At 42.4% G+C, this 27,712-nt stretch overlaps 1 protein-coding gene across 1 annotated transcript in view; it reads right to left on the reverse strand.

Annotated features, from left to right (window-relative positions):
• Window positions 1–310: 310 nt before the first annotated feature.
• The window catches only part of LOC119456096 (AP-4 complex subunit epsilon-1-like), a 35,944-nt gene continuing 8,542 nt past the window's right edge, over window positions 311–27,712 (reverse strand). The window contains exons 9-20 of the mRNA XM_037717695.2: window positions 25,417–25,542; window positions 21,136–21,248; window positions 19,798–19,937; window positions 19,209–19,321; window positions 18,962–19,059; window positions 18,078–18,302; window positions 12,758–12,847; window positions 7,642–7,744; window positions 6,569–6,698; window positions 5,615–5,708; window positions 2,105–2,176; window positions 311–540 (exon numbers count right to left, since the gene is read on the reverse strand). Coding sequence (XP_037573623.1) covers window positions 406–540; window positions 2,105–2,176; window positions 5,615–5,708; window positions 6,569–6,698; window positions 7,642–7,744; window positions 12,758–12,847; window positions 18,078–18,302; window positions 18,962–19,059; window positions 19,209–19,321; window positions 19,798–19,937; window positions 21,136–21,248; window positions 25,417–25,542 — 1,439 coding nt within the window. The 3' untranslated portion in view covers window positions 311–405. The remainder of the gene's footprint in view (window positions 541–2,104; window positions 2,177–5,614; window positions 5,709–6,568; window positions 6,699–7,641; window positions 7,745–12,757; window positions 12,848–18,077; window positions 18,303–18,961; window positions 19,060–19,208; window positions 19,322–19,797; window positions 19,938–21,135; window positions 21,249–25,416; window positions 25,543–27,712) is intronic.

Raw genomic sequence — 27,712 nt, forward strand, 5'->3', positions numbered from 1 at the left:
AGTTGTGCAATATCGAGAAAAGCATCTAATCTGCCCTGAACTGCTTTCTTTATATAAACACAGTAGAGTGTAAGTATACAAATCTCGAACTTTAAGGATTTTACGTTTTTTCAAAAAGAGTGCCACGTGATGGCCAACAATATGTCGTTGATTTCACCCCGCTGCGGCTTACCACTTTTTTTTAATCCTTGGCTAAGTTACGCGAAAGACCCTGTATATTTCCCCATCGAGACAAGAGGAAAAATTTTTTCATGGCCATTTTTCGGGGTTTTCTTAAGATAACTGCTAGAGTAAATGCAACACACCATAGTTAAAATAATACTTACAAAATGTCATCTATATATTCAAAGCTTTACATTACAATATAGAAGCACTGCAGCTTTTTACAATGTTTTTCATAGTTCGTCAGCTTTGTCGCTTTCGCTCAATTCCCCAGAGCTCTGCACTTTTAGACACAGCTGCCTTCTGTTGTTGCAGGCCTGATGACGATGCCACATGAACATTTTCAGAGCTAAAATCTGGAGAAACAACTGAAGCAGCCTGAAACATAAGAAAAATTATCCATTAACATTTATTTGATGCTGGTAATACTGGGCACACAGCTCATCAAGCCAGAGCAGATGTTAGCCACACATTCAGGATGCTATCAAACAACAAAAAGGTTTCGAGCAAGACATGCCTCACAAAAGCTTTTTTTATAAGTACCTATGTACCTTTCTTATGATTCAGGTCTTTTTTTTTTTTTCTATTTGAGTAAATATGAAAACTACGGATTATTTCTCCAGCTTATCTTGCCTTTTTTTCAGTTTCAAATTTTGTGAGTAGTCATTTGTGAGCTGCTTTTTCTCAAAGTGCCAACTAAACAGCTACAATGTGGTGTGTATCAAGAAGTTAAAATAATGAAACATAAATTTAGACAGTAAAAATGACCTGCACTTTTTAAGGTGAAAATGAAAGAAATGGGGATGCACTTCACGCACACAAGTTAAAGGTTAAACAGCAAAGCCTATTCAAATGGTCAACCAGTTTAAATATATAGGCATGATTCTAAGCTGCTTTAAATATGTATCATAATGCAGCTCAGCTCTCTCACAGCCTGCCCTATGGATAGACACGGCTCACCAAATATCAACATGGTCTTTCTGTACTACACACAAAATTAGAAATAAGGACGAAAGTATGTAACTAAACACTAAGCAACATCAATATTTCAGGCATTACTAACACTGCAGCTCTCAGAGAATTAAAAGTAAGCAGTTGCACAACTTGTAATACACGCGAACTGATCCTACTTGACCTTTTTTTGTAACTGTGGATAGGTCGTTTGTGTCATGCTGAGGGGTGCCACTCCATTTCATCAAAATATTTGCCACAGGGCATAACAAAACAAAACTCATGAGGCAATGAGCTCAGCCTGCCATGATATAAGGTGAATCTCGCACAAGAACTGCTGACATTATAGTTTACTACTATGCACCACCTACTTACATTAGAAGTAATAAAAGCCACTTGTTTTAATTCCCTGTGTTGGCTTTACATTGCTTTTTGTCTAATACTATAAAAAAAGTGGGCACCCCTCCTGCTTTCGTGTTTCTTTGTCCATTATTGCATATTATGTAGCACTGATTTCGAATGAGAAACGTGAATCAACTGGCCCAATTTTCAGCTCTGTTGTAATTAACATGTGCTGGTAGGCTGTGACCTCAAAAACACTTGACCCCAAGCAGCTGGAAGAGAGATGCAAGCACAGTGCTGTGTTTGGATGTCCCACTGTCTTTTTTACTTCTTCCACTCCCACTTGATTTCTACATACTGGATATTCTTCGGGTTCTCATCTAAAGCTTAATCTTTTTGTATGAATTACGCATGCAATATCTAGTGTGGCAGTTTAAGCAAAAAACACATATGCTCACAAAAGGGGTTGACACGAATGAGCTGAGAACCATACTCAATGAAGCCTAAATAGAAAAGGCTGAATAAGCATAAAAGTGCAGGTATGAGCTGGTCAACTTTTTTTCAAATGAAGGGACATTTGATCACAGATGCGGAATTATAACTTATGGCAAACAAAAAAAACAAAAAAGAAAACAGAAGGAACACTTACCTTCACTGCATTTGTATTAGAAACAGGTGAGAAAAGTGTTTTCATTAGTTCCACGTCCTCCTGTTTCGAAGACTTAAAAAGATACAAAAAAGAAAAAAAAGAAGATTGCTGTACATCTCATACTGAAATCCCACGATGACACTTGAATGTACAAAATGAGTTATGCACCGTGCAGACGGCTCACTGACATGTAAAACCCACACAGAAATTATTCAGAACTTTTATCACACTCTTAGCAGTGTCCAAAATATTAATCTTCTAGATGTGCTTGCAGTGACCAGGTAAATTCTAGAAAATGCCACAAACATCTACGAGAGCACCTACAAACTGGTACGATGGACCCATCTTTCTAGAAAGAATTATGATGTTCAAGATCATTGAGTTCCCGATATTGTGGGCACATTCTAACAAGACAACAGAAATATGACAACAAAGCCATGCAGTAAAAGTGAAATCAAGATTGTGAATGGAAATAAGACTGTGAATGGAACTAAGACTGTGAATGAAACTAACATGGCAGTGTGGTCCAATAAATTAAACTGCTGCTCAATTACCATTGAGAAGCCTTGCATAACACCAATGTGCATTACACAGCAGTTGCATTTCTGGAGTCTAGTCATGGTTAGCAACTGCCAAGCAATATGATCTTTTGTAATCTAGAATAGCTACAAAAAAAAAAAAGAGTTAAAGAGTAAGCTAGCAACAAGACGTGTGAAGGAAGCATAGGTGCCGGTGGAATGCAGTTTCTCAATACTTCAAGTCTGTCTTTGTAGGCATTGGAATAGCATGTACCAAGTGAATTCCATAAGCCATTGCCATGTCTTTGTAGCATTTTCCATGTGGAATTCCATGGCGACCAAATATCCCACACATTTCAAATCTTATCACAGCAAAAATTCTTGTCCAGTCAGCTGATGTATAAAATCCATGGTTTGTGAAGCATCACACAAATCAAGCGTATGCATTTCATAATCTTACTTTCACTCGTGGTTTTCACAGATATCCAGTATATTTATTATTGCTTATACTTTTTAGATATGTCACAAGCTTGGGATCATATTTTTAGCAATCACAAAAATTCCAAGGCGACTTTCTTTTGACTTGATACTATAGTATATTTGAATGAACATGCTAAGAAAAACATTCAACAGACTTTTGCAACCTTGCAGAATCACAGCTGAAATTCAAGTGAAGCAGCCTTTGAGATGAAGAGGCCACTATGCCCAGATCACTACTTGTTGCAGCCTTGGAATGGTTTTCTGGCAGAGGAATTTTCATTTCCAGTGCACCTTTCTTGCAACTGTTGTGCACCCTCCACACTGCCTCCATGCACTCCACAGAGCCATAGCTGTTGCGTGGTGCATTGCACAGACATGGCTAAGAGGGTGCTTTAGCACTGGCAACATTGAAAACATGACTGCTTACAACTAGCACTCTCAAATTAAGAGCTCAAATAAGAGCAAAAGGTATGCCATATTCATGTGCAAAGATAAGAGCAGGAATGACAGGTTATTTGCTTACAGCAACAATCTAAAATTTAACTCACTTCCAAAAGGAATGGCCCTGGAACTTTTTTTACAGACATAATTTTTACTCTAAATCTATTATTCTCCGCACATCAAAACAATATTCGTACTGTTTCAGAAAAACAATTATGATAATGCTCACAAGTGTAAGTTATCAGACGAAGAAACTTCTAGATACAAGCAAAATGAGAGATACAAGCAAAATTCTTGTGACTCTTGATCCAGATTTCCGTCTCCCAATGATGCAGCACTGTGGTGCCCAGTAGCAGCAGAGCAGCGGTGTTACATAGCAGAAGTTGGCACGCGATGGTTAGTTACCATGCCGGTACAGCTTGTTGATGGCACTGTTCCCACGGTTGCAACACTTCACGACATCCTGTCGCGCTCATGTGCGCTAATGAACAATCTGCACCACCACGCAACAGACTCAGTATCCCCGACATTTTACGCTGCACATACTTGACCGAGCACTTTGACAGCTGTGTAAGCAGTAAGTGAGTCAAGCGATCACAGAATGCCTCGACAAAAAGTTAACAAGCATTGGAGGCAGCAGACATATCAATGGCCGGGTTAATGAACCTGGGTTTACCTCCATTTCACAGCTCCGTTTGAAAGCTGGACAAGTGATGGTCACATGGAGCAGCAGTGTTGTGGAATATATGTTCCTGTAGAGCTAACCGGAGCAGACATTCTGCACCAGCATTTAATCATGACAACTTCACTGCACTAAAAAAAATCTTTAGGTGTTTTCTTGCGAAGATAATTTGATGATGACGTATCTGACATCCTGAAGCAAGACACGTGCAATAACAACTGAAAGACACTATAGTGTAGGGCTAGGGATTAATTTTGACCAGGTGAGGTACTTTACCTCACGGCTCACTGACAAGCCCTAGTGCTAATTACCCTAGCCCTAATTTCCCACAAATGCAACGTGGGTACACAAGCATTTTCGGATTCAGCCCACATTGTCATGCTGCTAACGTGGCCACAAAGCCAATCCGCAACTTTGTGCACAGCAGCAGAACACGCCAGCCATTGGGCTACCGAGGCCGGCAGAATTTATATGGTAACAGCCCCTTTATATTCATGTTTATGCAGCTCACAAACGTACTGAATGTGCTGTTCCTATTCATTTCAGATGGTACATTTATCATAGATCACACAGAGCGACACTGCACTCCTCTGCAGGTAGAAGAGAAAGTCAATCTGCATAGGTTGGGGCACTTGTGACCCTAATTGTTCTCCAGTAACACTTGGAGTCAATAGAATGTCCAAACTTGGTGGGCATGAAGCAGCTGCTTTCTTCCTGTTAATGCAAGCTTTTACTTTTCTGTACACGTGCGCGACATGCTGCAGGCACTGTGGACAGATGACAAATAACAGCACTAAAGAAAGAAAAGTGCAAGAAGAGCGGATGACATGAAAGCAGATTTCCAACGAAACAGTTATCAAGAAAACAGGGTATGAGAATGAAAAGGTAGGACATGTTCTATAACATGCATCACAAGCAAGCACGAAGCCACTATGGCAATGAAAACAAGTTAGCGGATTTTAAACAAGGCAGCTAGTTTCCCAGTACTGTCACAGAAGGCTGGGGAATACCTGTGGCCATGTCCCTAGATATAAAGGAAGCCTCTGAAATCTCACGTGACAGCAGATCATGATGGCTAGAAAGATTAGAGGTGCCACGAAGAAGCACTTTACAGCCATTATAATAGACACGGGAGTAGCGCAACACAACAGGGACCAAGAATAAGAAGACACATAAACAGCGCTAACTTCCAACAAAAAAGCCTTTTTTAGTTTAAGTTAGCGCTGTGTATGTGTCTTCTTATTGTTGGTCCCTATCATGTTGCAGTGCTCCGTGTCTATTGTGAATCCAAACCAACAAGCCAGGCAACGTGCCCTAGCAAACAGCCATTATATCCCAAGAGAAATGAGTCAGCGGAATCCAAATAAGATTCTGCGCAAACCCACTCACATCGACACTTCTGACTTCCAGTCTTGTATCTTCGTAGTCCTTGCTTTCACTTTTTCTCCGGCCCAGTGCTGACCATGGGCTTGCCTTTTCAGAACTGAAAGTGTAAAAAACGCCAACATCAAGTCCAGTGGTTAGAAACTGAGCAAGACCTTGTCAATTAGATCCCGTGAGAATTGAAAGCAAGCTTCTTTGCCGAGAATAATGTCTTTGGTATGGCTGTGAGCAGCCCACATGCACATTTTTGTTATTGTGACTGCGTTACTGCATTATGGTACTTCCACTTTAATTGATGCAAATCATAGTAAAATTCCTACTTGTACAGCAACTTGCTACAAATTACATTTTATAATGACTTGACCAGGTAATCAGTATAAAAATATCAAATATTGTGTGTACATAGTGCCATCAAGACAGTCTTGGAAACAAGCTTGGTTACAAGGTGGGCAACATGTTTATGGCATCATAATCTGCAAATCAGATTGCTTAGTAAAGTTTAGGTACTCCTTAACTGCATAATTCTTTTCTGTCTTCCCCACAATGGTGGCTGATGGTTTAGATGCACCACAAGAGATGGAATTCGGTGTCTGGCAATGAGCAGCAGCATAATGCAGTATGCTGCATTACGCTGCTAAGCAGTATAATGTAAGTGCTACAAATTTCAGTAGCATTATGTCACATTATAGTCCATATATGACAAGGAGAAACTTCGGTCATAGAGCACCACACTTCTACTAGTTAAAGCACTCTATCTTTAACTGAAAAAAAAAAGAAAAAAAAGGAAAGAACAGGTAGACAGCTGCTGCTCAGAGTACATCTTAGTTTCAGTAGGCAAAAAATGTACAATGAAAATATTTTGAAAGCAGACTCATTGATGTTCTTCAGTTTTACCATTCGCTGAAAATCCTCACAATTTTGCTTAAGCGTTGTTATGGGAAGCATGCATGCCCCTTTCACCTTTCGGAAAATAGCACATCAGATGTGAATGAATGATAGTCCGGAGACAAAATATCCATGTCTGATTCTGAACAGCCAATGGAGCCAGCTATGTCCACGTTGAACACAGCAGAGGACGCAGTTCTCACATCTGAAACACAAAGCAAGGGCCTCCATGAGCTTCCGAGTTATACATGCTGGTAGTCAGTCAAAACTAGTACAGAAACAAAGTGAGAACTGAGCACGCACTTCAGCAGCACAAGAAGCATTTAATTTAGTGATGGTGATTGTAAAGACAGCACAAAATGACACAAGTTCTGAGCAATGCAAGGTGAATTCACTGCAATGGCCACAGGTGCCTTAATGTGCTTTGTGAGCATAAACATATCCCCTCTATAACTTGTTTTGCATGCTTGTTCTGTATTCTGATTTTGTGCAGTTTTGCTATCACCTATCACCTATCACTTGTCACAGGCACTTTCTGGTGTGTACTAATGTTCATTTACAAAGGAGAGGTAAATGCGACACCAAATGAGTAAATTACATACAAAGAAAATGATTTCTTTGTATGTAATTTATTTCGCGCTGTTTTATTAGCATTTGTGTACCAATTACATGTACTTGCCATATGTACATAGATTTTTTTGTTGTTAATTACGATATGTCAGTCAGGAACTGTGTTCGTTTTCAATTTATCAACTGACTGCTGCGTTGCCTCGTAAAGGGAGCTCAGACCCCATCAAGCGAAAGGTCATTTTCACTTTTCTTCTGCACACCCTCCGTCTGCAGTGAAAATGTGGATAAACTTCTTGTTAGCACTTAACATGAAATATGGTAATTTTGAGTAGCATTAGAGCAATTAGGGGATGCAGACTATGTTCCGTACAATGATGCAGTGGTTGTGCAAAATATATGTGGTAACTGACCTGTTCAATGCATACACATGTGAGCACACTGACTAGGTCGACCTTTTGCACTTTTATACACATTTGTATCTTTTTGTCATTTTCACGCTACGAAATTCCACATTATAAATTTGACTAATGCCACAATAGCAACTGCAGCTGCACACAAGAAGGAGTAGATTCACTTGCCTTCCAAGGTCACTGCAGTGAAAACTCGAGGCTTGTAAGGCATTGCACCTGCCTCAAGAGCTTTGCACACATAGTCATCCAAAAAAGACAGTGTAGTGTCAACCTGTTGTGATGAGTACTACTGTCAACAGGTGCTGCAAATCACATAACTTTAATTGTCCATGAAAAAGTGAAACAACATAAATAGATGAACTGTGCACCACTTAACACATCACACATGGAACTACGAGCCTTACAGGTACACTACAGTTAACTAGGAAGTCAGGCCGGAACAATTCATCGCAATCCTGTAAATCTCTCGGCATATGTCCTCTGCCAAGACAACTTAGCCGCTCAGAATATTTAAGTTGCAGGCAGAACACTTTCTGTCCCTTAGATCATCCAAGAATGGAGTATAGTATTGTGTGTCACCTATGCATTGGCATAGTACATCCAATGCTACACCAGTGACAGTAGAAAGTACTCCCTTGGTGAGTTATAGTTTGGTGCATACAGGATGCCACATTCCTGAAAATAGTGGCAACAGAGCAGTGTAAACAGAGCAGCACCAGCGAATTCTTTTGTATAATATCTGATAAGACATTATTTCATGTTCAAATCCTATACAATCTACATTTTAACAAGATCAAATATTTAGTCCTGAGCAATTGTTGCTGCTATATTATTGATACCAGTGTCACATGAACACTTTCAATTGCAATAAAATTTGTCAAATACGATCACGATCAAGAAATTCAATCCTGACCAGGCTTGATCATCGAAAGTGCACCATGTGACACTTGTATTACATCAGCAGTAGCTATTCCGAAAATTTTAAAGTGGTGTTACTACTTAACTTCCACATTTATGTCCTTCTCCTTTTGACAGAAGCTCTGTTATTGGCAATTAGCAACAGTGGAGAACCTTTAATTTTAAAATGCTTATCTATCAGTTTAGGTAGACAACTGTTTGCTTTTAGGGCCCCTAAATCTCCTTTATAGCCTGTGTGTGTAAGCCTACAGTCAATGAAAGTGCCATAACCATCACACATGCAAATACAGAATGAACTTTTCAATTATGGCGAACAAGCTTTGGCAGCAAAAGAAAACTGATCAGGCTCAGAGCAGTTTTAGGCCCTGCTTTAGCACTCTTGTACTTTCTCAGATGTAGCCCTGATGCAGCAAAGCTGATACTTGGACAAGTTGATTGATGTTCGTTCTAATAAGTGCAATGCAGTGAAACATACAGGATTACAGGAAACATATCTTCCTGTCGACAGAATGTTTCCCTATGCTGCATTCATCACAATAATAGACCCAATGAAATAAGATGGCAGAAGTAATCCTTGGTGAAAGAAGAGAAGCATGGATGCTAGGCCCCATTTGAGACACAAATACTGTTAATGTTCAAGCTGGAAGTGTTGCCAAATGCCTTGCATTTGATTGTCTTGGAAGTTTTAAGCTTATTTGTCCATTTCTTACATGAGAAGGGCAGGGGGAAAATGCTGCTAACCATCTTGATGACCCCTTCAGCCCCTTTCATACAGGTACCAGCCAAAGACAAAGTGCACACAATAATTATTATGACAATCAACATTGTAGTGCTCTACAGCAGCGGTTCTCAAGCATGTTCGTTCCAGGGAACCCTGCTAAGCTCCATGAAGCGCCAATGGAACCCCCCCCCCCCCCCCCTATTTAACCGAATTAAAATGTCCTAATTACCCGAATGTCGAATTACCCAAGGTATCAAGAAAACAATAAATGAATGCTTACTACGTCAACAGGCTTTTATTTACTGAATGAATTAGCAAATCTTGTTTCTATTTTGCACAAGAGCAGTGCGGCACCCGCCGCGGTGGCTCAGTTAGCAAAGGCGTTTCGTGGCTGAGCACGAGGTCACGGGATCGAATCCCGGCCGCGGCGGCCGCATTTCGATGGAGGCGAAATGCAAAAACTTTTGCCCGTGTACGTGCTTGCGTTGTAGTGCATGTTAAAGAACCGCAGGTGGTCAAAATTAATCCGGAGCCCTCCACTACGGCGTACCTCACAGTCAGAACTGGTTTTGGCACGTAAAACCCTAGAAAGAATAAGAGCAGTGCGGAAGCTGAAGTTCTCGTCATCTCATGACTTATTTGAGCTAGCAATGACTTATTTGAGCTAGCAGCGGCGAAGGCCTCGCGACATCCATCGCAGCGCGGCCGCAGCGCGCGTCTTCATCTGAGACACGCTTTTCACTACCGCGCGCACATCCCGATTATTTTTTCGCCAGTGAGCTGGTCGCCAACAAATTGCCCGCCCATCGCGATGTAGCCGGTGCTCTTCATCTTCGACAGCTTTGCACTGAGTCAAAGCGAAACTACTGCTTACCGCAACCGCTGCGGAGAAAACCGCGGCCGTTATCGACGAGATCATGGTCGGCGACCTTGCGGTTCAGAAGGCAGGCGGCCGACGCCATAGCCGACGCACTCACCAAGTCAAAACGAAACTACCGTTTGCTCCAACAAGTGCGCACGAATTCGCGGTCGCTATCGACGCGATCATGGATGGCGACTACGCAGCTGCGAAAGGAACGCAGCCGACGCGCGTACCGTCAAAACGAAACTACTATTTCCCGCAACCGCTGCTGCGGACGAAACTGTGCTGGTTATCGACGCGATCATAGATCGCGATTACGCACTTATGAAGGCACGCGGCTAGCCGCCAACGCGGTGTTACGCGTGGCGATTAACGCAAGAATAAAGGCTTTGAGGTCACAATTAGGCACGAAGAGTTCCGGCGTTGCTGTCAGTCACGTATAGCGTACGATTGCCGCTGAGGACCATACCAATGAGGACTGCATCGCTTCGTTTTTGGACGCTAGCGCCGTTTTAGCTCTTTTGCGGCGCGCACTTGTGGTGCTCCGCGCATCAGTTTTTTTTTTATTCCTCCGAAGTATAAGATCAGTGCGCACGCTATCGGCACCTACCCTATCTACAAACGGGAGAAATGCGCACGGTGGTAAGTCAGAGCCTCCGAGATTCAAGTGCGAAAGCTTAGGCGCGCTGCCCATGGCTGCCCGTTTTCGAAGACTGGGTGGCTACAAGCTGCTTGCGGATTTATTGCGCAGTTCGCGCGTTGCCGTTACGCACTGTGATGTGCTTTTTGACACTCGGGCATAGGTAATTGAGGTTCTGTGCATCAAGCGCACCTCGTGTTCGCCGTTTTCGCCACTTGGCGAGCGCGGGACCACGGAAAATTTATCAGTGGCTCGCAGAACCCCGAGCAGGGGCCTGCGGAACCCCCGGGTTCCGCGGAACCCACTTTGAGAACCCATGCTCTACAGTGATCAGCAATGAACAGTCACCACAGCAACTAACCTAACCCCTCCCCTAACCTCCACCCCACCAAAAAATATAGTGAAATGCATGCAAAACTTCACATAATCATCATAACATGAAAGTTGAAGATAGTAAGGGTTCATGACAAATATGACAAAAGCACTGAAGAATGAAGACAGAGAAGACTGTCTTATCTTTTTTCTTCTCTTTGTGTTCAGCCTTTTGTGTATTGGTCAAGATAACAAACCCTCCCCTATCAACCCATGAATTTCAATGCTGAGAAAGTGCTGCCAAGCAATAGACTATGCTGTGTCAGTTGATTGACAGCTTGAAGGAACAGAACACATCTGCAGTTCATTCGTACAGAATTAAAGGGGTCCTGAACCACCCCTCGAGCTTGGTGAAAACACGAGTGTCCGCGAATAGCATACATTGCTGTGAACATCTCTATCGAATTTTGCAGTCGTGCGCGACACATGGAGCTCACAAACAGAGGGCGAAGTCACCTTTTTCTCAAACACTTTCTTTTCAAACACCGCCTTCTCCTCACCAGCTTCGAAGCTGCCGACGGCTTGCATACATCAACATATGCCAGATTCTCATAGACGGCTGCTATTGGCAGATAGTTGACATCAATCAAGAAGGGTGTTTGGATCAGTCCGCTTCATCCTACTGCTACTGTGCATATTTATCGACGCAGTTTAATAAACAGGCTGAAGTAAGCAAGCATCTGCTTTCAAATTTCTATAAGAATGACATACTTCCAGAAGAAGCCGGCAATCACCTGCTCACGCTTGGCCACGGCCGCCTGTGTAGGAATTAAGCTTTGGCCACCCTGCTTATCGGTGTCATAGCCATTCTGTTTCACTAATTTCGTTAGTTTTGAGCACTCAATAGCCTCGACCCACGTGAAACTTAAGGTCAGACCACATGTATGCTTGCCAGTGCGCGCTCACTCCCGGCCACTCCTGGCTAAATGCCTTGGCAGACTTCGCTTCGTATTCAGTAATTGACAGTGCTTCAACATGCACATGTTGGATGTGGCTACTATCCGTCGGTCAAGCTAGTGCAGGAAAAAGCCGGTCCACACCACATAGCACGGCCACACTGGAGCATGTGAGCGCAAGCACACACTCCAGCCCTGTCGTGCACAAAGCAAACGCTGTGCATATGCCCTACAGTTGTGTGTGGCTATGGTCTGCTACACAGTATAGATACCGCAAGCTGCTGCAGGGTGCCACGACGAGCTCGTTCACTGAGGACAACTGTGTTTGGCACATCGCAGGTGCCAAAATCGTAAATAGTGCCACCTACGTAAATATTCAAAATAAAATTTGAACTGCCTGCCACAGTGACGTTCAGTAGGCGGAGCGTTGTGGGCATGCCCCCAATCCACCATAGCTTTCGTAATGCAAGGCATTGAAGAAGGAGCAGGAGCACCACAAGGGGGCTCAAATGGGATCTGATTGCCAATAACTGCACTTCTGTTGAACACATTGAAGTACCTCTTGCTGCAAGGTACTTCTGAAATAGTCTAGTTTAACTTCAAATAGATTCCTCAACTTCAATAGAAAGTGTTTCAGGGCCCCTTTAAGGGTCCAGGTAGATTCCACTAAATGCCAACAGTGAAAGCTCTTTGGCTGACAAGTGAAATTAGCCATTAAAGTACCTTACACTGTATTTTTCTACTAGAACATGGAGAGGCCTAGTAAGTGCTATGCATATAAAACAGGTCTGAGAAATGCAAAACGGACAAGCAACCTTCTAAAGTCCCCTCAATTCTGTAAAATTTCGTGGCATCAGATATACTTCTGAACTTACTGTGAAATCTTCCTTTTCATAGTCACCATTTTCCAAGGTGCTGCCTTTCTGCTGAAGGAGCTTGTTCCAGTTCAGGAGCTCCTGTGACCTCTAGAAAAAAAAATAAATGACAGAGTGAAGCTGAATTCATAAAACTTCACAAAGGGCTTTTAAGAATAATAGCCATCAACATTACAGAAATAATACTCTATTTTCTTGAACGTAGGTACTAACACTCGAATATCAGCCTCTTCTTAATCTCAGAATGGAAGCCCCATAAAAGTTTTACTTGAATGATGACACAGGCAGTGTTATCTTGTATGGCAAGTTGACGTAACTGACAAGCATGTCAGTCATTAAGATACCAAGAAAGGACACACAAAAAGAAGGGCCTGGTTGGTCTGACTTACGAACAATCAATGCTAAAACTTCACGTGGCAACAGCAGCGATATACCATAACCTAGCAGATGAAGGAAACAGTTTTTTGCAAGACGCGCTGCGATTTTGCATCAACCAATGCGGCGCTCATCTTGAGGCACATATGTCCAGCATCTGACTTGACTGGGCTCTGGCATGCTAGAAGAGGGGGAAGGGATGCAGGTGAATGCGCTAGCTCGGCCACTGTGCAAGTGGCGCGACCGCATGTGCCCTATCTTGGAAGTAATCTTGGAAGGCTGCGTGAGCCGAGATGGCTTGTGGATTCATGTGCACTGTGTTCTCACGCGCCCAGTGTTGGAGGTCGCGCAATGTCCAGTTTTGGAAACGCACTGTAGCTAGAGGCAGCTACAGTGTTCTGACGGCAAGTGTCCAGGCTCATCGAGTGAAATCTGTTCATGTTTTGCCAGGGCACACATGACACCATGCTTGTTAATTTAGTTCGTAAGCGACTGCTTACTGTAATTTATACGGCCGATAAAACTACTAACCTTACTTCATATAGCTGTCTAATAATTTGCTATGGCAATCAGTGCTTTGCCTTTTTGGGTGAAACGGCGACTTCTTTGCACCCCCTATTTTTTGGGAGAACCAGCCACACAACCATTTCCGTAGCACATACCCTTCCTTCACAACTAACCCTTCCCCTCTTCTGAACATTTCAACTTCCCTTACAGCCTTATGAGGCAGCTTAGTCTCCTTCCCCGTTGGGAGTGCAGAAGAGTGTGCTATGTAAACATTGTCAAGGAAAGCAATTGCTTCCCTAAGAAGACCGTCCAGGCTTCCGCCTGAGACCTCCCTTGTTCAGTTATTGTGGATCACTTCAAGCATCCTATAAACCTCGTCTTCCTGTAAATATATGTCATTTTTGAATATACATAGACAAGTTCCAAGTTACCAGACTACAAGGACATGACATTCCAATTGTGATAAGCATCATAATTGCAGTGGGCAAAACTTTCTGTGCTATGTGCTGCATAAAAGTTTATTTCTTAACTCCCAGGTTAGTCGGTCAACACAAATAAAATGCTTCTTAGAAAAGACAGTCAGCATGACATTTACTACGGAGTGAACTGCCAGAGTAAAACAAGACAATATTTTCAGCGTTCACAGCATAACAGAGGAATAATGCCCGTGCAATCTATAGGATAAAGAAAGCACCATACTATTTCATTAGTTTTGGACAACATATACTTCACTAGAAAGAAATGCTACTTTCCTCTTTGTGCATCTTTATGCACGTTTTCTCTGTACTGTATATGATAGGACAAAGGTCACATACTCGTCATACCAAACATACATCAACACAACTATCTTACTATGTATTTGTAGAATGACAATAACATCTAATGTTAGGCAACATAGTCAGGAAGCTTTCCCATAAACAGCCTCAAGATAATGACATACAAGGGCTGCAACTGAAATCATCCATACAAGTGGTTCTGAGGACGAACATGACAAAGAACCTGTGAGCAATGTTTAATAGTGGCAACCAGATCCTAGGTAAGTTTTGGCGAAAAAGTTTTGGCGAAAAAGTTTTGGCGCATCATAAACCCTTCCGAAGAATATACAATAACCTTAGCTGATTCTAGTGGGTCAACAATACCCGACGCTGAATGTCCCCAAATCCTGAACTCCGTATTCTGCAGTAATTTCGTTCTATGTCCTGATCCTGTGTTTCCCACCCTAGATAGCTGCAATTACCCGGCTATGGACTTTATTATGATTGAGCCATTTGGGGTAGAAAATGTAATAAAAAATCTGAAGGTGTCGTCCAGCCCTGGTCCAGACCTGGTTACCGCAAAGTTTTTGAAAATCACTTCTGTTTACTCATCCTTAATACTTTCAAAAATATTCCAGCAATCTTTGGACACCAATCAGCTCCCTGCAGACTGGAAAATTGGGAGGGTGGTTCCACTTCACAAGTCCGGCAACAAAAGCTCACCTCATAACTACCGCCCCATTTCCCTCACTAGCATTCCTTGTAAAGTACTCGAACATATCTTGTCGTCTCAATTAGTTAAGCACCTAGACGATAACTCATTCTTCACACGCGCACAGCATGGTTTCCGCAAAAGTTTTTCCTGTGAAACACAACTGCTTTCGTTCACTCACGATCTTCATCTTATTCTTGATAAAGGTTCATGCGCAGACTGTGTTTTCTTCGACTTTGCTAAGGCTTTCGACAAGGTATGTCACAAACTACTCATTTTTAAGCTTAGTAAACTAAATCTTGATCCTAATCTCTTTGCATGGCTAGAGAATTTTCTTCTAAATCGATCACAGTTCGTTGCATTTAATAACCACTTCTCCCCATTTAGCCCTGTTGAATCTGGCGTTCCCCAAGGATCAGTGTTAGGCCCTCTCCTTTTTTTAATTTATATTAACGACTTACCCAATGAAATTTCTTCTAACATTTATCTCTTCGCCGACGATTGCGTTATTCTTCGTGAAATTTCTGACACCGCTGATACTAACACTCTGCAAAACGACATTAACGCTGTCTGTAACTGGTGCGAATTGTGGTTAATGAAACTAAACCCATCTAAGTGCAAAACCATGCGTGTAACCCGCCGTGAACTTCCCCTTCCGACCTATTACCTTAACAATACTGCCATGGAAGCGGTTACATCTTACAGATACCTAGGTGTCCATCTAACCTCTACTCTTTCCTGGTCTTTACATATCGACAGCGTTATCAATAAAAGTAATCGCATGTTAGGTTATATCCGTCGAAACTTCTCTTCCGCTCCTTCATCATTAAAGCTAATTTTGTACAAGACGCTAATTAGAAGTAAAATGGAATATGCTTCATCAATTTGGGACCCATATGCTGAGACACTAACCCAGTCTCTCGAACGTGTTCAAAATAATGCCTCGCGTTTCATCCTAAGCAATTATAACCGTACGGCAAGCGTAACTTCTATGAAAAATATCTTGCAACTTCCACCGCTTTCTGCTCGTCGCAAATGCTTTCGCCTAGCTCTGTTTCATAAAATATACTTCCATAATTCATATCTGCGCGATAATCTTATTTCATCCCCAACGTATATATCTCCTCGCATTGATCATCATCACAAAGTTGGAGTTTTGCAGTGTCGCACCAAAGCTTGTCAAGAGTCTTTTCTTCCCAGGACGTGTGAAGAATGGAACCACCTTCCCGGCGCGTTGATTGCTATTGAAGATCACGCACAATTCCGGACATCCATAATCGACACCATCGCTTCTGGCATCTCATGTCTATGACTACGTCACTTGCTGCCTTCTTTGTTTGCCTTGTCTTGTAACTATTTTTTTTTTTTTACCCCACTCCCCTCTGTAATACCTTGTGGTCTTGAGGGTATAATAAATGAAATGAAATGAAAGTGGGAAGCAGAGCTACCTTTATAGAGAAAGGGTAGGTGATGCTGCTAACAGAAAGCATACACTAGGCGTGTAACATTTGCAATACACAATAGAACCATCCAAGGCATGTTTGATGATACAACTTTGCTGGATGACTAGCAATAATTTATAGAAACGTTATTTCCAAAGCAATACTTGGGTGGTGAGAGACGTTATGGTGGAGGGTTCCAGAATGACTTTGATTACCTGGGGGCACCAAGATAATAATATAAGGGGTCTAATATATTATCAGGGGTCGAAATAATATAAGGCATCAAATATTATATTTTTAACATTTGTATTCGATTCGAAAATTCGGTTGGATACGAATATTCGAATCAAATCGAATATATTGCTGGCTGTGCAGGAGCAAACACGGTTCTTGGCATTTGTTTCTGTTTAATCTAAGAATATTGGGGTGATTTTGTCCTGAATTTTGTGGCGATTTCATGTTGATAGTGAAATTTCGCCTGTAATGCACACTTAGCCACTAAACGTCTAAACTTTGCAGAAAAGCCAGCCTTTCAGTAGCAAGCGGCACGAGTTTGCAGACGGTGAGGGTGCGCTTTTTTTGCAGCGCCACCCCCAGTTCTGAGCTTACTACTTGACAGCAAGTATGATGAGTGACAACTGGCACAGGGTCAAATGCCTCTGAGTTTATGGGCATTTGATGTGGTATAATAAGATGCAGGCTGGCGAGGACAGCTAGTGAGAATTACAAAATTTTCCAAGTTAACATGAGTCAAATACACAATGTTTTCGTATAACCGCTTACTAGTCCATTTTTTTAACATTGACAATGTAATTGCAATGTTCCAACATAACAAATTAACCAACTTGCTAATAAATGCATGTGCATATCATTATTCGATACGATATTCAAAGCTAAGTATTCGTATTTGATTTGTATTCGAAAGTTTTTATATTCGCACACCCCTAGTTAATATGAGTTCTTGCATTCCACTCAGTACAACATAGGTGCTATATGGTTATAGGTACAGCACAGTACTACATGTAAAGATTTTGATTGCTTAAACACCTGCTCTTGAAGGATAAAAAGAGAGCCCCCATGTACCAGTGCCTGCACATTTTGGCAGTAAAGGTGGTGGTCATTGTACTTTTATGACAGACTGTACCATTATTTTTAGCGTTCTTTCTTGAATATGCTCGGTGGTTACAAAGCACATATGCCATGTAATGGCGTTGTAGGTGACAGCATTGTGAAACGTGCTCCAGCATAAACGTTTTACTCATATGCATAACTGTATGGATCCGTAACTAGCCTCTGGCTAAGGACACGGACAGTAATAAATCTGTGAAATGCTCTAAAGTCAATAAAGTGCAACTAATACTGTACTACAGAGGAAAGGTGTAAACTGTTCCACTTGGTGTAATCGTTCAGGCATCAAAGTCAAGCCTCTTCAATGTGTAGCACACACACTGCAGGTCGGTAAGAGTTCAGAGAGCACAGTCTGACAACTACTGATCTGGTATACAAAGCTGCTCTGTAGCAAAGCATACCTGCTTGACAAGTGGTGATGTGTCATTACTTGCGAGACGAGTCAGTGTTCCCATGTCATCTTGAAGTGGACGTTTCCAGTTAAGTAGCAGCTTGGACAAAGAGGTGAGGATGCACAAAGACAGATGGCTATCATGCTGACAAGCTTCCAGGATAACCATCAGCTTCTGCACAGACTCCAAGAACGAGCAGCTGGGTGGCGTATCTGGCCTGACTTCTCCAATCCCCTGAGGTGCGGCAGACAACACAGTAGCCACTCAGACCAGAAAACCAGGAAAGCTAGGAAAGCAATTAAACTAAAAGCACTGCAACCAAGACACTTGGACTGCCATTCAGATTGTACTAGATTACAGGGACACTAAATGCAAATATCAAGTAAGCGAAAATGATAGATTCTGTGTTCCAATGCAGTCACTTCTACTGAGAAAAGGGCTTTCGTAAGTGATAAAATTATGCGAACGCAGGACAGTTTTGGCACTGCTACTGTTAAAATACAGTACCAGCTCCGCTGATGTAACAAGTCCTGTTTATATAATTGGTGGTAAATTATGGTAAACCACTGAAAATAACAGAGCTAGTTATGTTGGATTTCAACATCAAAGAAAAGGCATTCACTTTCATGCTGACCTTGTCATCCACACTCCCATAGAAAGAGCCCACTCACTCTGCACATTTTACAAACATATGGAACTCGCTGTGTGTGGACCTTTGATGCAAAACAGATAGTAGCAGACTTCTCTGCCACTAACTTATCTCTTTGCATAAAACCGACACTGTGAGGCCTTTAGAAGAGTGATCCAGCATTTTATATCATTTTAATTCTTGCTCTTAGTGTTCCTTTAGATACCTGAAAAAATACCAGTGCTTTTTACAAGGAGATACTAACCCATGCCAGCAATATCATTAATGATGCATTTTCCCCACAGTAGATGGCATCAACCTTGAGCAACTCGGGCATTATGCATGACAGAACTGCTTCTTTTTCTGCAACGAGCATAGAGAACCAATTTATGAGCATGCAAGGTATCAGGAGCACTGAACTCCTTTAACACATCATCACAATCTGCAACTTTTCATATAGAGGACTTAAAGCACTTCCTATTGTGATTTAGAGTAATAAAATCTAAACTTACCTTTCTTGAAAATGTTAATGAAATCAAGAACTGTGGCCTCTGTTATGTGACTCGGTGCGATGAGTAGCAGATTAACAAATGTTGTTGCACACCATCTGATGTCACCTGAATATGTGCTAAGAGTGAAGGATTTCATCTCGAATCTGGATGCACAGCAATGGCACCAATAGTAATGAAACTAAGGAACATATACAGTCGAACCCGAATAGTATATTGAATCTGAAGGGGATCGCAAAAATGTTCGATATATAGGTAATTCAATATATAAAATTAAAATGTTGTAGAGAAATTTTCAAGGGGATTTTATGACTGTTCCAAATCCACATTAATTCGTTATATATGGATTCGATATATCCGGGTGCGACTGTAGTGTTAGCTATTAACACTACTTGTATGCAAGAGTACAGATATTTTTAGGGAACATAAGGCAGTTTCTTTTAACCACACACACATGCAAGAAAGCTACAGACTGGTAGCAAAAGTATCAACATGACAAGGATCAATAGCCATCATGCAACTCAGGCAGTGAAACATGCACAAGCCCCAGTACAGTGGGCATTATTTAAATTAAAGAAGATAGAAAGGATATAGCTTCAGCAGATGAATAACCTTTTCACACACAAATGACCGAACAGAATAATCCACAACCGTTGAGGCATACTTCAGAACACGTTGCACAATGGCTGCTACATTAGTTGCATTGGCCATAGTGATGAGGAGGTTGAGTGTCTGAAAAGATGAACATCCAAACAAATATAATCACTAACGCCAGTAATCCCTTCATACAAAACTCAAGAGTTTATAGTACAGTCAAACCTCGAAATAACAAAGCTGTAGTAAGAGTGAAGAACTTCGTTTCAGCAGTACAAGTTACATCACAGATTCCTAGACACCTGGTGAATAGCATCTTGTCAGTAAGTATTCACAAATATATTATCACAAGAAACTCTACCAATAACTACGGAATCAAAAGAAGTGGCGTGTGCGGCAGAGACAGTGTGAAGAGCAAAGCAACCCGATGGAATGCCATCATAAGGTGCCATGAGTTCATGAGCATTACTACCATTATGGCTCACTAATGGCGGGTTGCCATTTTGTTTAGTTGCAACACTATAGTAGTCAGTCTCGAGGCCAAGATCACTGTAACTTCATTCATGATATTCATTCCCCATAAGGGCTGAGGCACTTTGTAAGCACATTTCTGGTTGGCTTCTCCCGTTGTCACTGGCCGCTAGTGCTTTTCGAAGCCTATTTGCAAGACCACACTTGTGAATGGGGCATGCCCAGCATAGTTTCTGCACCAGCATAACAGATGTCAAAGCAGCACGCTCTGTGTTGCGCTTGACATCAGTGCTTTTCACTGCTCGCCAACTACGCTTGCATGTAAAATAAACTGTATACCGTAAAAGCCGGAGTATGGGTCGAACTTTTTTTTCAAGAAACCGCAACAAAAAGTCGACCCCGTCTTATATACCAGTCATTTTTACTGGGTTATACCGTTCAATTTTTTCACTGAAAAAAATTAAAGCTTAAGGGGTTGACCAATATTCTGGTCTGACCTATATTCCGGTTTTTACGGTAAATGGCCAATTATTTGTCAAGCAACGCTCTTTTTTTTCCCTGCTTGTCACAAAGGCTCGAGGTACATGCATGCCATGTGCATGGACTTTGTTAAGTAAAAACTGAAGAACAAAATTACATACTTCAGTAAATTGTGGGACAAAATATATTGTGTTCAATAGAACTAACGTCCCATAGAAAAGTAATCAAATGTTTCATTCCTGTCCTGTTTGCTAGAGAATTAAGTTCAATAAAGTCTGTGATAATAGAATTACAAGGACTAATGTCATTTCTTCATCACCTCCAACTAATTCTGCCAGTTGCCTGCTGTCTGTCCACTGGTGTCAATGAAAAAAGAAGAGCTTACCTTAATCCGGACACTTTCGTCAGGGTGGTGGAGGCAGTCGATGATAACATCTTGACATGTGACTGCTTCAGAAGGACAACACTTTGCAAGGACTCGTTCCAGGGCATCAACACCTATTTAAAGACCATAATATCACTAAGAGCTCACTGTTTTCAGCACTGCAGCAGCTGGTGTGATACAATAAAGCGCACACAAAAACTCATCCAAACATCAAAATACAGTCAAACACATTTACAGTGGAATCTCGATCACGGCTAATACGAATTTCCGGATGATACAAATTTTTCTGTGGTCCCGGCCAAGCTCCATTACTTTGCAACATGCTAGAGTACGGTTGTTACGAATCGATTTTCGACCCGCGTCGGTTGATACGAATAAACGCCGCCCCACCGATGGCCGAGAAAGAACAGCGCGCAGTCACGCGCTTTCTCCTTTTCTCTTTTGGTGCGGAGGCGCGGATGCGGCGCCGGACAGCAGTGGAGGCCGTGACTGGGCGCAAAGAATTTGAAGCGGTGGCGCTTTTCTTGCTTTCGTGCTTTTCCTTCTTTTTGGCGGCCGCCCATCTGACGGAGTGGCTGCTGTGATTCGGGCCGCGTTCTTTGTGTTTGCGCCATTTTGCCTAGTCGCAGCGAGCTATGTCTACCGAGATACGATCTCGGCTGATTCGAGCGGCCGTACACCGAGGCGCGGGAGCCTCCGTTGGCGCGTCTTCCGTCGACTGCGTTATCGGTGCCAATGGCACAGGGCGATTGTCGGTTTCGCTGCCAGAGTCACACGGTGCAAGATAGCACGGCACGTAATCCACGGTGCGAGGTAGCGCGGCACGTTCAGTCGGGTGCTTCTCCGCTTCTCCCGCTAATCGCCATATTTTTCTTGCCGTAGGAGGCTTGCGCTTCCGTATTCCGAAGGCGTGCTTCGTCCGAAATTTTTTCTCCAACGAGCGACGATCCATCACTAACCTGGGAGCTCTCAGTAATCCGAATTCTGCGTGTCAAGTGAAGACGCCGGCGTGGTTTATGAAGCAGACAACTGCGGTTGCCATCTTGCCCCTGCCACAGCAGCAACTAATGGAGAGACGCCTTTCAGCACGGCAGCCAATCGGAGGCCGCTTTCATCGGAGGGTCCGTGTGACTACCTATCGCAGACTTGCGCTTCTTTTGAGTTTGCGCGTTTGTTACAAGATGGCGACGACGGATGAATTGAGAAGCGGAACGGTGAAACTACAGTGGTTAGACTATTCTAGCCACTGTAGCGAAACTTTGAGCTTTCGAACGATACCAAGATGGCGGTGCTCGGCGGCGGGAAATACGAGATATGTCTCCGTGAATTGCGGTGATCTTGCGCGATTTAAAGCTGTTTTCTCGCCCTGCGCACCGACGAATAAATCTTTTTCGGCCACTTTTAGCGCGTTTTCCGCCAAACCATTTTGATACAGTGTAGATTAGGCATTGCAGATACCGAAACGCGTGGTTTTCAAAAATAAAATTTTCTCGCGATTTTCCCGATCTGATGCTCTCATCGCCCACATAATTTAGCTAGTTTTAATTGTGTTTCGAAGATACGAATTTCGGCTAATACGAATATTTTTCGTGACCCCGTGAGATTCGTATCATCGAGATTCCACTGTATAATGAAGTGCTTGGGACCTCCAAAATTCTTCACTATACAGGTCATTTTTGTTGTAAAGATCGGGCACTGTACCGCTCACAATAGAGCAGGTTAGACACTCTCACCAAGAGACAGCCCTTATTTACCATGAAAGAGACACTTAGTGAAATAGGTCGCTATTTTTGTGTACACTTTGTCTGGCTGAATGTGGGACTGCAGCCAACCTTATTGCACTGAGGTCCACGGCATGCTCCGCCACGAAACACGAGAGCAATGCCAGCTTAAGTTGCAGATTGTTGAATGTAGCTATGCCTTCCTAGCAGTCAAAATTCTTTGTCCATTTAGAGGCTCTTCCTCACTGTTGCCTTTATTGACATTCCCGTCCTTTCTACATTAGAAGGCTTTAAAGACATCGTCGGTCTTAAGTTACGACAGCATCATCACGTCATCGTCATATTCGTGAGCCACCACACGTACTAATGTGTGACAACAAGCAACATATGAGTTGAGCGATTACTGAAGCAGTACAGCACGAGTGCAAGATTCACTGATATCAGTATGCCTTTCGAGTGCATCGCTAGTGCTGCCATTAGCACTAGGGCACAGCACAGCTAAGTGGCGTCTGTGGAGGGCATAGAAAGTGCCATTCAATGTAAAGCAACAAATCCGCCACCGAGATGCCTAAATTTCTTCCTTGTACAGGCATATTTGGTGTGGTGGTCTCCATTGTAGAGGCATTCACCGTACAAATGAAAGACAAGTATTCAGCTGGGATGTAATCAATCCTTTGTTATAGAGTTCATTTTGTTGTAGAGGCGTCCGTTATAGAGGCATTCGATTGTAACACGGACATTACAAAGAAGAAATTAGTCCAGTAAAAAATACATGTTTGTGGCTATAAATGTTGAACACAAAGGCAATACATAATCATATACAATGACAGAGGCAGCACCTTCCAGCCATCTTATTGAGAATGAATACCCATTAAAATATACAGAACAAATTGTTAATTGCAGATCAGAACAAGCTATGTGTAACAAGATACTAATTGCAGTCAATTTAATTGTTATGAGTAGAGCATGTTAATTCTTTGTGCACAGGTATGTGTCCTTAATAAAAGAACTACAAGTTGCCACCTTTGTTCTTGTACAGCAAAACTTGGGAGGAAGTTCTTTGTATTCCACAATGCGTAGAAGCAATGCGTCTTCCTTTCACACTTCCACTCTACTCGCTGTGTTACTGTTCATGCTTCTACGCATTTTTTGTTCATTCTTTTGGCCGATAACATCGTCTTTTAGCAAATGATATCTAGACCGCAAATAAATTCTTCTGCAGCAATGAGACAGTAGGTGCCATAATGGTACTATATGGCAGAATAATATTAAAAAGAAAAGTTGTAAGGAAAAAACCCACAGGACGGTTATGAGTGCGCAACATAAATGTTTAAGCATTTGTTGTGGCGCGGGCTACATATTTTCGCTCCCAATCTCAAGCTCGCCAAATCGCATGGGGGTGTGAAGGTCCTGCTTCCTCCATGACATTCAGAGTAAAGGATGTTTTACAGCGTTCTTGTTTAAACTACTATGCTCCTGTCCGATGCCCAAGTGCTCACTGACTTTCTAAGCACACAATGGCACAGCTGGGTGCGCAGTAGCGCGCCAAGTGAGACACAGCCGCTGGCACTCCCATAAACACGATCTGTTTCACGCGACGTACTCACAAATGCACTGCCATTGCCTCACAAAGGGAAAGGCGATGCATGATCACGCCATGCCAAAACTTCCACATTACTGCAGGCGCAATCGGTGTGTTCTGCCGCCCATGATTAATGGAGGGCAGCACTACGAGATGGTGTTCCAGGGAACCGAGCTTTGCGTCACGTGACCGAACTGTCCCCTCTCATTGGATGAAGCACACGCGAAACGAGCTAAGACAAGCTGTGGCATTAAAATAGAAAACTGTACAGTACTGCAAGCGTAACAACAAAGTTACATGAACAGTAATTACAGCTACTGTCATGCTTATCAGTCCCCTTTTCTATGGACAGACATCACTGCTTTCACTGTCACTCTCTGCTGAAGCATGATGTAGCTTCATGGCAATGCAGTGTGCATTTTACATGTTATTTGCAGCAGCACCTTAATAGCAACACAGTGTCAAGCAGCAACTGAGCGCAAAAATCCGGATATATAACTTCTATTGCCCCTTCATGCTTGAATACCTTGAATTTTCGGTGCAGGTTATATACACAGGAAAATAAGCTATCTTTTAAATATCACGAGATTACTTTTGTAAGTGACCCTACCTCTCACTACAACTCCCCAAAGCAGTTTGGTAAGACTCGCACCGTGTACTATAACTGGCCTTGGCCAATTCTATGAGTATGCTATGACCTTCAGTATGAAAAGCTCGAACAAATATGAACATATTAGAGTGCTAATATCAATCAAAAGATTATATAATAAGAACAACTAGCAAAAATGGATAGGAAACATTTAGGCAAACACAACAGATTCATTCCAAACACTGACTCCATGGAGAATAAGAGTGTGTATGTTGAAAGACATTCCAAACCTTGTTGTTAGAGACAATAAAAATGAGTTCACACATTGAGAGATGAGAACAAGGAAAAGAAATTCAGGACATAAAAGCAGAACAGTCGCTGCTGTTTACCTGAGTAATTGAGATCAGTACTGTTTGAGTGAAGCATCTTGGCAATGCAATCTATCGCACTTTTCTGAAGAGGGCTACCAGCAGTCAGGACTTTGGAAAGTGTGTTTAAGGACTCCCAAAGTATGGCTGAAAGACAAGCAAAAAATTCACTAACAAGCAGAAAACAATTCACTAACATGAGGCTGCGACGTAAAAATGAACAAGGCAGAAGATGTTAAAACGGCATAAAAAACTGGGAGAACGGTAATGTAGTATTAAAATACTCTGCAGTTTTCCCGTTGAATCACATTCTATCAATTCAGCACAGGTTAGCTAGATAACATTTTTAAGATACGTAGTTGCATTAATTTCAAACTACAGCATAAAACTAAAACAGGCACTCAAACTGAAAACGGTAACAAAATTGTAATTTGATTGAAACTGAACGCAAACTGGAACTGATATTCTTGGGATATGACCAAACCTAAGCAGAACACTGATTGAAAGATTGAAAGAAAAAGCAGTTACTGATACACAGTTAACTGGATGGAACATGGATGGAACTGGAGTTAACTGGATGGAACACAAAGGGTCCTATGGAAGTCAAGGACTGTCACTAGTCGAACAGCATTAAACGAAGTCATATCTGACATTCATGTCAAATAGCATGCTAAATAGAACTGCTAAATGCTAAAAAGAAAAATGTACAATCATTGCATTCTACCGGCGACAATATATTGGGCAGAAACTTGAAGGTTAAAAAAGAAGCTCGAGAACGAGTTAAGGTCCATGAAAAGAGCGATGTAACGAAAAATGTTAGGCATAACGTTAAGAGACAGGAAGAAAGCGGTGTGAATCAGAATGCAAACGGCGATAGGCGATAGTCCAGTTGACATTAAGAGGGAAAAATGGAGCTGGGCAGGACATGTAATGCGTAGGATGGATAACCGGTGGACCATTAGAGTTACAGAATGGATACCAAGAGAAGATAAGCGCAGTCGAGGACGGCAGAAAACAGGCTTCCATAATTAAAAGACCCGATCGCTTATGGTTTCGTATTGCCTACAGTGTGGACACCAGTAACCAGCACATTACTTTAACCCTATAGTAATCAAATTACAGGAAATTATTGAAGACCTTAACCGAGAAAGTGTAAGAGTGGGGTTGAAGATTAATATGCAGAAGACAAACATAATGTTCAATAGCCTAGCAAGGAAACAAGAATTCAGGATCGCCAGTCAACCTCTAGATTTCTGAAGGAGTACGTTTATCTATGTCAATTACTCACAGGGTACCCTGATCATGAGAAAGAAATTTACAGAAGAATAAAATCGGGTTGGAGTGCATACGGCAGGCATTGCCAAATCCTGATTGGGAGCTTACACTGTCGTTGAAAAGAAAAGTGTACAATCATGCATTCTACCGGTGCTAACATATGGGGCAGAAACTTAGAGGTTAACAAAGAAGCTCGAGAACAAGTTAAGGACCGCACAAAGAGAGATGGAACGAAAAATGTTAGCCCTAACGTTAAGGGACAGGAAGAGAGCGGTGTGGATCAGAGAGAAAACGGGGATAGCCGATAATCTAGTTGACATTAAGAGGAAAAAATGGAGCTGGGCAGGCCATGTAACGCGTAGGATGGATAACCGGTGGACCATTAGAGTTACAGAATGGATACCAAGAGAAGGGAAGCGCAGTCGAGGACGGCAGAAAACTAGGTGGGGTGATGATGATGATATTGCCACCCTCACAAGCTTGCCTCTGCACATGGCTGAAAAAAAAAAAAAACGAGCTACTTCTTCGATAGCTCAATCGAAGATGCACTAACAAACACGCTACCCAGCCAGGCAATTCCTGGTGTTTTTATAATCCCCCTAGTCATTTGAACATTGCTCTAGCTGTTTGCACCAAATTGCAATAAAATCTTGCCAAAAGCCAGTGCTTTGTCACGTCTCCTCCTTCCTCGTCTTTCTGTCTGCGCTGTTCAATTCATAATAGATTACCAACATTCCCATAGATATATTATTACGATAGCAATTATATGGGCACTCCAGGCAAATTTCCACCTTTGGCATTGCATGAGGTTCTGTTGAAAGCCCAAGTGGGATAAATTCCCACCCTGCGCACCTTATGCTGCGCGTGCGAGGGAAAGCGTACGAAGGTGAGCCAAGAAGGACGGTGGGGCATGATGAATGCAGTCCTCCCACACATCCAATATTGGAAGTCACACGTGATCAAGTGCGCACAAGAGTGTTTGTGTGTGAGGAGGAGGGGAATTCAGTGCGGTAATGTGATGAAGCCAGTGCTAGGGGCCAGG

This window comes from Dermacentor silvarum, chromosome 6, assembly GCF_013339745.2.
Source record: "Dermacentor silvarum isolate Dsil-2018 chromosome 6, BIME_Dsil_1.4, whole genome shotgun sequence".
NCBI classification, from domain to species: domain Eukaryota; kingdom Metazoa; phylum Arthropoda; class Arachnida; order Ixodida; family Ixodidae; genus Dermacentor; species Dermacentor silvarum.